At 43.8% G+C, this 10,705-nt stretch overlaps 1 protein-coding gene across 1 annotated transcript; it reads left to right on the forward strand.

Annotated features, from left to right (window-relative positions):
• The first annotated feature begins 4,532 nt into the window (after positions 1-4,532).
• LOC119800309 (ADP/ATP translocase 2-like) lies at positions 4,533-6,566 on the forward strand. The gene is made up of 2 exons (XM_042054072.1): positions 4,533-4,544; positions 6,024-6,566. The coding sequence occupies exons 1-2, from the start codon at positions 4,533-4,535 to the stop codon at positions 6,564-6,566; spliced, it is 555 nt and encodes a 184-aa protein (XP_041910006.1).
• Positions 6,567-10,705: the final 4,139 nt, after the last annotated feature.

A 10,705-nucleotide genomic window follows, 5' to 3' on the forward strand; every position in this document is an offset into this window, starting at 1 on the left:
GAACCTACATGGAGCCTTCACTCCTACCCTCTAGTGTGCTTAATGTGGGAAGACACTCTGCAGGCTACCAAAAGAGAAACATAAACACCAACTCAGACACAAAACATTTGACCTACAATCTGTCCTGCCTGCATGATATGTTAGCATAACAGTGGCACCAAATTTGTGGGAGTAGCCAAACAATGTCTGATTTGACTTAAGGCCCCCTTTATGGGGTAGAACCCATACCTGATGTCAGAAATGTAAGGTAAAATAAAACATACTGGTCCGAAAATAAAATCAATAAAACGACTCCTAATGATTTTCTGCTGTGCTCATAGATCTGTCATCATCAGAGAACATCAGAGAAGCTTCCTTAGGCAGCAGATGGGAACAGATGCGGAGATTCACAGTCAGACGTTGTGCAGAGAGAAAGTCCTTGGCACACACAGCCCTAAGTGGGATGTCTTCATCAAATGCCTTCCCCTCAGAGCTCAGGGAACCCCTCAGAAGAGGAGGCAGAAAAAGTGTAACAGCCATGTGGGATTCAGGACACCAGGAGAACAGGACCCCCTAAACCAACTGAGTGGGTACATATGAACTCACAGAAACAGAAGCAACAAGCACAGGGCCTACAAGGTTCTGCACCAGGTCCTATGCTTTCAGAGTAGTATTTATGGGACTCCTGAGTTTATGAACAAGAAGGACTCTGATTCTCGTGCTTGCTTTGGGGGCTCTTTTCCTTGTGTTGGGTTGCCTTGTCCAGCCTCTATATTATAGCTTTCTTTCATCTTATCATATTTTATTTTGTCATGTTTGGTGGTTATCTCCTAGAAGCCTGTTATTTTCTAATGAGAGAGAGAAAGTGAGTGGATGCTGAGGGAGGTGGGGTGGGGAAGAACTGAGAGGAGTAGAGGGAGGGGAAACTTATTAGGACATATCGTATGAGAAAAGAATATATTTTCAATAAAAGGAAGAATACAAAGAAGAGGAAAAGTAGGAGGAGGAGGAAGAGGAGAGTGAAGAGACTGATTTGGAAATGCAGAAACTTCAGCATGTTGAGGGACAGCGAGTTGTCCCACAGGGCGCACAGGCTCAGAGTTGACTATCGTGTGTCCAGGAGACACAGGTAGGTATAAAGATGAAACTCGCCCCTTCGTGTACCCCCAGGAAATCTGGAGATTATAGTGAGGCCACTGTAAATATTTAACTTCAACTCAGAGTCTCTGGGCTTGAACTAACCTGAAGGATGACACACAAGCCAGAGGATTCCTGCACACTTGAGACATGTAAGAAAGACTCTTGACTCCCTTGACTCTGCTGGCTGACAGCTCAACTGCACTGGAAAAGAATTCTGTCAGTGGGACATGATAGAGAATCACCTGCAAGAGTCTTATTACATGGCGCACGCCTTTAATCCCAGCACTCGGGAGGCAGAGGCAGGCGGATCTCTGTGAGTTCGAGACCAGCCTGGTCTACAAGAGCTAGCTCCAGGACAGGCTCTAAAGCTGCAGAGAAACCCTGTCTCGAAAAACCAAAAAAAAAAAAAAAAAAAAAAAAAAGAGTCTTATTACAGAACAGAGGCACAGTAGTGGGACTTGATGATGCACATTAGGTTGGCCTGTGGTGGTTGTTACGATTAAATAACTGAAGTCAGAAGACAGACCACAGTGAGCGGCACCATTTCCTAGGACGGGGATCCCAAACCTTTAAAGTTAGCCGAGCTCTAGCCTTCATTGCTCTTCTAACTGCAGGTGCAATGTGAGCTCTACCCTTGAGCTCCTGCCTGGGGCTGTCCTGCCATGATGGAGTTCAGCCTGGATCTGTGAGCTAAATAAGCCATTTCTCCCTGAAATTGCTCTCGTCTAAGTATTTTTATCATGGCATTCGGAAAAGAAACTGACAGAAAGTGGTGAGGTGCCTGGCCAGAATCTCAGATGAATGTGTTAACAATGGCCAAGAAAATCAACAAAGTCCTACAGTTGCTGCTGTCGGGGCTTGGGGGGGGCGGGCAGCCTCCAGCAGCACAGGGCTTTGAAAGGAACCCTGTGGGGTCGGAGTAAGCGGGACTTTTCTATCTGAGGGGGCTATAGGGAAAATAATCACTCACACACTCTCTTGACGGCTTCCTTCTTTATTCTCCGCTCTCTCACGTTTTTTCTCTGTTCTTTCTACGGTATACTTTTTTCTATAGCTTATATACTCCAGCAGAGTTTTTAGTCAAAATAGGAATTACAATGTGGTTACATTCTGTTTTTCAAGTGAATGATTATAATGAATACAGGTAAAAACATGGTTTTCATCTTTCTTACATGATTAAACAGTTTACATATTTTAGGTGACAAATTATCCCAAGAACCCACATACATTCACACCCAAACAACTTGTAGATTAACTGTACGCGCAAGGATGGTGTTCTTGTCAGGTCTTTTTTATTGTTTTTATTGAGCTATATATTTTTCTCCACTCCCCTCCTTTCCTCTCCCCTCCCTTCTACCCTCTCATGATCCTCATGCTCCCAATTTACTCAGGAGATCTTGTCTTTTCCTACTTCTCATGTAGTTTAGATCCTTGTATGTCTCTCTTAGGGTCCTCATTGTTATCTAGGTTCTCTGGGATTGTGAATTGTAGGCTGGTTTTCTTTGCTTTATGTCTGAAAGCCACTTATGAGTGAGTACTTATGATATTTTTCTTTCTGGGTCTGGGTTACCTCACTCAATATGTTTTCTAGATCCATCCATTTGCCCACAAATTTCAAGATGCCGTTATTTTTTCTGCTGTGTAGTACTCCATTGTGTAAATGTACCACATTTTCCTTATCCATTCTTCAGTAGAGGGGCATTTAGTTTTTTCCAGGTTCTTCCTATGTCTTGTCAGGTCTTTCACTGGCAGGATGCATTTTGCAGTTACAAAGAAATGGCCAATTACTCCATTACTTATCTTGAAAGGTAATCTTATAAGGAATCTTAAAGGAACCATAAACCTGAACTTTTATATATGAAAAAGAATCAGTCAGCTCTATTTTAAATCTTTAGGGTATATATCCACTCATCAATAGTTTCTAATATCAGGAGATTGAGGCCAAAATGTATATAAGGAATTAATCATCACCTTTGATTATTAAACAAACCTAGCAAGAGGAGCTAGCAACAATCAGGTGTTTTTGTAATTTTTGACCATAGCCTAATGAGTTAGGCAGCTCAGCTATGTGTCCTTGTGAGCTTTAGCTTGTTTTCTGGGGTTATTTATCTTAGAAATCTTAGGAAGGCATCTAGTCTAACATAAAGTTATTTTAAAGCTTTGTATTAACTAATGGTACATGGCTGCCTTTTTTCAGCAGTAAGAGAATTAGAGCCAGCCTGGCTCCTGGACTCAGGTGCTGTCCTTTTAATCATTAACCTGAGCATCTCCTAAGGTGAAGCTCATAGACCTTAGCTGTGAAACATATTCTTGTATTCATTTTCATTCATCAAAACTCTATATAGGCTATCATTATTATCAAATTAGACAGTGGGCTAAGGGAGGGGTCATCTTCTTGACAATCCAAAGATAAAAATGCCCAGTATAACAGGATGTTTCCAAAAGATAAACACGACATAGTACAGGCATGTTACAGAAGATCTCCCCACCTTTACGCACACACCATGCTAGACACCAGAGAAAGAGAGCTGCAGCAAACATGTAAAGGCACAGCAGAAGCAAAAGCCACTCTGGGGTCTGCAGTCCTGTGTCCTCGCCAAAATAAGAGTGGCCCATCTGGTGGGCTGACACCTGGAACTTTGGCTACTCGTTGCTCCTCTGGCATGGCCAGCAGCATACAGTGTGTGCTCAAAGTGACTTCTCAGTGTTTATGAAGAAGCCGTTATTAATCTTACAGTCCCCAAGCTTTAGGAATAAATTACGACAAAGTACATGAAGAAGACGTTTGTGACCACCCCCCAGTTCACACGTCCCTGTTAGACCAGCCTGCTAATTCTTGGTATAATGTGCTAGGCAGAAAAGAACAGAGGCACAATAGTGGGACTTAGTGATTCTTTCTGTAAATAAACGTTTCTTATTTCCAAGTTGAGGAAAAGTCATTTCTTCTTAACCATCTGGTCCAACTCACTGTGCCCAAGATCTCCCTTTTTTTTTTTTTTGCCAATAATGCTATTTGATAAAAACATATGCAGTACCCTGTTCACTTTGGGCTCAGTGTTTACTAGTCTGCTTGTTTTCCCAGATCCTTTTCATCCTCTACCTCTCTTCCCATCCACTTTTGTCATTGTGTTTTACCTGGATGAAGTCACACGTTCCTGGTGGTGACGATACATCAGGACATTTCAGCTCAATTTCCTAAAAACTTCCAATAGCACACAATGAGGGCTGGATCGGACAAGACTTGAGTGCCAGTCCTGACGTTGCTAAGCTACTCCTTCTGTGTCCTGTATACCTGTATGCCTTCACTGAGCTCTTGTTTTAACTAATTTTTATTCTTTTTCTTAATATGAAATCAAGCCAAATAAGAAAGTATGTACAAGAGTGATTTAATTACACAATAAAATATTTGGGAGATGTGTGCAGAGGTGAGGAGAACTTTCACTTAATATACTTTAACATTTTATTTAATCTATCAACTGCTGATCTGGGATTCCCCTCTGTATGCTGTGAATACCACTGGTTAATAAAGAAGCTGCTTGGGCCTATGACAGGGTAGAATAGAGAAAGGAGGGAATTCCAAGCAGAGATAGAAGAGAAAGTAGGTGAAGTCAGGGAGATGCCATGTAGCCGCCAGAGGAGAGAGATGCTGGAACCTCGCTGGTAGGCCGTAGCCTTGTGGTGATGCACAGATTAATACAAATTGGTTAATTTAAGATGTAAGAGCTAGATAGAAATATGAACAATCTAATAGATCAAGCAGTGTTGTAATTATGATAGTTTCTGAGTGATTATTTCAGGTATGGGCAGCTGGGAAACGAACAAGCAGCCTCCACCTACACTTTGGCACCCAAGTGACACGCCAATGTGTGCCAGCTAAATCCACATAAAACCTGAGAAAGCCTGTAAAGGAATTATAGACAGAGTTAAGCATGACTTATTGGTAGCTGGCTTTTTTTCCAGATGGGCTCTGTTTGCTGGCAGTGGGCATTGGTGGCGCACACCTTTAATCCCAGCACCCGGAAGGCAGAGGCAGGCGGATCTCTGTGAATTCGAGACCAGCCTGGTCTACAGGAGCTAGTTCCAGGACAGGCTCCAAAGCTATAGAGAAACCCTGTCTTAAAAAAAAAGAAAAAAAAAAAGAAAAAAAACCTGCACTGTTTCTGAACAGTGGCTTCCTGGTTTGTGCTGCCAGCATGAACTCTGGCTCTTTCAGGAGACCAAGGACTTACATGGGGTCTGTGAGTAATGTGTTACACATTGTTGAGCGGTGACACAGACCCACTGTTGCCGCGCACCGCGCCCCCGTGTCTTCATTCGATGCACTTGAACCCAGTTTGCGAGATTCGGGCAAGGGGCTGGAGGTTAAAATACACAAAGACTCACAGACAGAGAGACAACGACACGGGTCATCCTTGAGTTCACCAAGAACGCCCCCTTTATTGTGTTCAGGGGCAGATTATATAGAGATAGCCACGCCCCAGTCAAACCCACCAGAAACCACTCTCCTGCCATCAGGAACTCCTGATGGTCTCGTGCTCAGAGCAGCTGTAGGCACTCAGATCAGGGGATTACAAGAAATTCAGGATCTGGGGTCTCACTGCTCCCAACACACTGTGGCCCTGCATCTGGGGCAGAGAGAATGGCTCTCAGAGGCAGCAAACGTGCCTCCGCCATGTTGGACTTGGCAGAGCAAGCAGGCAGGACTGCAGAGTTGATGTTAGCCTTGGCCTGCTAAGAATTTTTAAAAAAGCGCTCTTGGTCAGAAAATAATTACAGAAATGCAATAAAGACAGATTCATATTTTTTTTTTAAAAAAGGCCTCGTTCCAGAGTCTGGGAGTCAAAGCCAGTTGTCAACCCAGTCCCGTTCTGCTCTCCTCTGTCTTTTCTTTTCTTTTCAACAAGACAGACGCCAAAGACTTCTTGGCAGGTGGAGTGGCTGCGGCCATTTCAAAGACGGTGGTAGTACCCATGGAGCGGGTCCAGCTGCTGCTGCAGGTGCAGCATGCCCGCAAGCAAATCACGGCAGATAAGCAATACAAGGGCATTATAGACTGCATGGTTCGTATCCCCAAGGAACAGGGAGTCTTGTCCTTCTGGTGTGGTAACCTGGCCAATGTCATTAGATACTGCCCCACCCAGGCTCTCAACTTTGCCTTCAAAGATAAATACAAGCAGATCTTTTTGGGTGGTGTGGACAAGAGGACCCAGTTTTGGCGCTACTTTGCAGGGAACCTGGCATCAGGTGGTGCCGCTGGAGCCACATCCTTGTGCTTTGTGTACCCCCTGATTTTGCCCACTCGTCTACCAGCTGATGTGGGCAAAGCTGGAGCTGAAAGGGAATTCAAAGGCCTCGGTGACTGCCTGGTTAAGATCTACAAATCTGATGGGCTTAGGGGCCTGTACCAAGGCTTTAATGTGTCAGCCCAGGGCATTATCATCTACTGAGCTGCACAGATTAATAGAAATTGGTTAATTTAAGACATAAGAGCTAGCTAGAAATATGCACAAACTAATAGGCCAAGCAGTGTTGTAATTAATAAAGTTTCTGAGTGATTATTTCAGGTATGGGGAGCCAGGAAATGAATGAACAACCTCTACCTACAAATTGCAGAACAGAATCATCTTATTTTTCTGCTTAAAGAATGACCTACAAATTTTTGCTTGGAAAAAAGTAATCCCAATATGAAATCTAAAATTTCCTGTTCCTAAACCCCAAGCCTGCTCTGCCCTATGATACTACAGTATCGTTGATATGATAGTAGCTGGACATTCAAGTTGCAAGAAGACAAGGCTATTTTGTTTTCCAGAAGTTTATGGGAGGGCTGTGGCTCATCTCCTTCTGGGGTAGAATCCAGGTCTGTGACAGCCTCTAGCTTCTAGCATGTGTGGCATCTACCAATACCCTCCAGAAAGCCACAGTCTTCCAGAAAAGCATGGCAGTATTCTAGACCTAGGCATTTTACCCGGACAAACACATTGTGATCCAAGGTAGCTTAGAAAAGCAACTATGATAATAAAACTCATTTCTCAGGGCAGTTACAATGAAGAGAAATTATGAAACAAAAGTGTAGAGCTGGAGAGATGACTCAGCAGGAACGGTGCTTGCTGTGTAAGTGTGAGAGCCTGAATTCCAATTCCCAGAACCCTCCATAAACGCCAGCCATGTTAACACAAAGCTGCAGTCCTAGCGTTCCTACCATGATGCAGAGGCAGAATTCTGAGAAGCATACGGGCACCTTGCCTGGTGGACACAATGGGGAATAATCCCAAGGAGACCCTGCCTCACACAAGGTAGAAGGAAGGGATGGGTGAGGTCTTCTCTGACCTCCACAAGTCTACCGTGGTATGCACACACTGTGGTCACACACATGAAAACACACACACTTCATACAAATATAGAAACAAACAGAGCCAGCAAGAAAGCTCAGTGAGTAAAGATGCCTGCCACCAAGCCTGACAACTTGCTCCATCTGAGGACATACAGAGAAGGTGAAAAATATTCCTGCAGCTTTACTTTTGACCTCCACAGGTACACAGCTCATGGGCCCACATACAGTACAAGATCCTCCCTGCACCAAAGGGGTAAAAAAAAAAAAGCAATAATAGATTACATAAAACCTTGAATGAAAGCCAAGTTGAAAGGTCAGTTTTCAATAAATAGCCAGGGACTCAGAGTCCCTGAACAGCTTCTTAGCTAAACAGGTTCTGTAACGCAATGTCTTACAGTTTCTTAAAATACGCAAATTCAGGTAGAGTCCTAAGGAAACTGGTAAGTTTTAAAAGGCAAAAGTGAGAGAGATCATGTCAGGAAGAGTTCAGCAAGAACTAAGGCATTCGTATTCCTCAGAAGTGTGTGGAAACCATTCTGTTTCATTGGCTCTTTTAATAAATATTTGAGCACCTGCTCCATCCAGATCAGCACCTGACAACACACTTCAGGGAGGGCAGGACCGTGTTCCCAGGTGCTTGGTAACCTTGCCTTCCTTTTAAGTGCTTCAATGGACTGCGTGACTTCATAGGTGGATCGTGACGTGCTAAGCGTGGGAATGAGTTGATCACAGAATGCAGACACAGAAATGTATAAAGAATACAACAGAGTCTTAACCAAGAACTACACATGTAGTTCAATGAGATAAATTATTGACTGATGGCTTAAAGTAGCTAACCTTTATCCTAAAGCCTGAGTCGGGGGTCGGGGCAGAGTAATGTCCTTCCCAATTTTGCCAGGTCTTGATCCTTGGAATGTATGATTTGAGAACGAAAGGGACTAGACTTTAAAATGAAGTTACACTGTATTAACCAGTGTTATCAATGTAATCAGAAGGGTCCCACCTGGGGAAAGGGGAAGCAACTGGATCAGTCAGAGAATACAAGTGGGGGGTGGGGAGATGAAGAGGAAGATAGGGAGGGAGGGATGGAAAGAGGAAGGAAGGAAGGAAGGGAGGGAGGGAGAGAGGGAAGGAGGAAGAGAGGGAAGGACAGTACACACACAGGACTCAGTGACGAGTTGGCCTTAAAGATGGAAGAACAAGTTAGTCATGGAAAACGCAGGTGACCTACAAGGCAACCTGGAAAATAAGTGAAGAGATTCCCCTCTCCAGATTCCCAAGGATCTTTTCCCTGCCAACACCTTGATTTTAACCCAGTTTGTATTTTTTATCTCCAGAACTGCGTGAAGAAGAATTTTTACCGTTTTAAGCCAACCAGCCTCAGGTAATTTTGCAATGGCATTCACATTGCTTGCCATGCTTTGGGCTTTCCAAAACTTGTGAACTGGCCGGGCGGTGGTGGCGCACGCCTTTAATCCCAGCATTCGGGAGGCAGAGGCAGGCAGATCTCTGAGTTCGAGGCCAGCCTGGTCTACAAGAGCTAGTTCCAGGACAGGCTCTAGAAACTACAGGGAAACCCTGTCTCGAAAAAACAAAAAAACAAAAAAAAAACAAAAAAACCAAAACTTGTGAACTGGTAGCTCTTTACAGACGAGCCATCGGAGTTCTACAGAGAAAAACAGGAAATAGCTTAATGACAGTTTTATATTGATTACACATGGAAATATCCTGACGTAGATTAGGTAAAGTAAATAAGACTGATTTTATCCATGTGGGTCTATGCGTGTGTGAGCAGGTGCCGTAAAGTCCCCTGGAGCTGGGTTATAGGCAGTTGTGAGTGGCCTGTTAGGAGTGATGGGTACTGAACTTCTGTCCTCTTAACCATTGCGCCATCTCTCCAGTCCTCCTCTACCTTATTGTGTGTGTGTGTCCCTTGCACCCTTCAGACAAGGCCAGAGGGAGTCAGTTCCCTACCTCCACCTTGGTTTCCAGGGATAAAGCTCAGGTCAAGAGCCGCAGCAGCAAGTGCTTACGCTAGTTGAGCCATCTTGCCAGCAACGCTGAACTTTTTAACGTGGCCCCACAAGCTCTTAAATTCACATGTACCTTGTGTATACTTCAAAAAACAGTGATGTCTTAGACTCTCATCTCAGCGGTTTGAGTTCCTCATTTGATTTTTTTAAAAAAGAAGTCCATTAACTAATACATAAAACTTACACATACTAATGGTGTGATGTGATATTTCAATATATTCACTTAAAATTTTAATATTGAAGTTTATGCATAGGAGCGTTTGCCTGCATGTTATGTCTGCCCGCCACTTTCATTGGGCATCAGACCTCCTGGGACAAGGGTTACGAATGGCTGTGAACCACTGTGTGGGTGCTGGGAACTGAACTTGCGTCCTCTGCAAGGGCAATAGGTACTCGTAAGTACTGAGCATCTCTCTACCCCCTACAATGTTTCATGTCTAGATCAGGTCATCGTTCCAACCCCTCAAACATTTTGTTTTATGACAGAAACATTAAAACTCTTTTTTTAAAGTTTATTTAACTGCACAATATATTATTATTAACTGTAGTGACACTACCATGCTTATGGTCTTACGCTGTCTGTGACAGGACTTTTTTTCGTGGCTACAATTTTTTTTCCTATAAGAAGAATATGCTTTTGGCTGGAAAAATAGCTCAGCAGTGAAGAGTACTTGCTGTTCTTCCAGCTGGCCTGAATTCAGTTCCCAACCCCCAGGACTAGTGGCTCACACCTACTCGTAACTCCAGCTCCAGAGAATCCAAAATCCCTTCTGGACTCCATAGGCGCGCGCGCACACACACACACACACACACACACACACACACACAGCTACAACTAAATGAAAATAAAGTTTAAAAAAATAACAAAAAAACAAAGGCATAAAAGCATCTTAAAATTCAGAATATTTTTATTGGGCATGGTGGCACATTCCTTCAGCCTCAGTGCTGGGTGCTCAGAAGCTGGAAGATCTCTGCGAGTTCCAAGCTAGCCAGGCTTACATAATGAGACCCTGTCTAACGAAAAGGGGAGCGAGGGGGTGGTGGTGGTGCACACTCCTTTAATCCCAGCACTTGGGAGGCAGAGGCAGGTGGATCAAGGCCAGCCTGGTCTTCAACCTAGTGAGCTCCAGGATAGGTTCCAAAGCTACACAGAGTAACCCTTTCTAAAAAAAAAAAAAGAAAGAAAGAAAAGAAAGAAAGAAAGAAAGAAAGAAAGAAAGAA

Source organism: Arvicola amphibius, chromosome 13 (assembly GCF_903992535.2).
Source record: "Arvicola amphibius chromosome 13, mArvAmp1.2, whole genome shotgun sequence".
NCBI lineage: Eukaryota > Metazoa > Chordata > Mammalia > Rodentia > Cricetidae > Arvicola > Arvicola amphibius.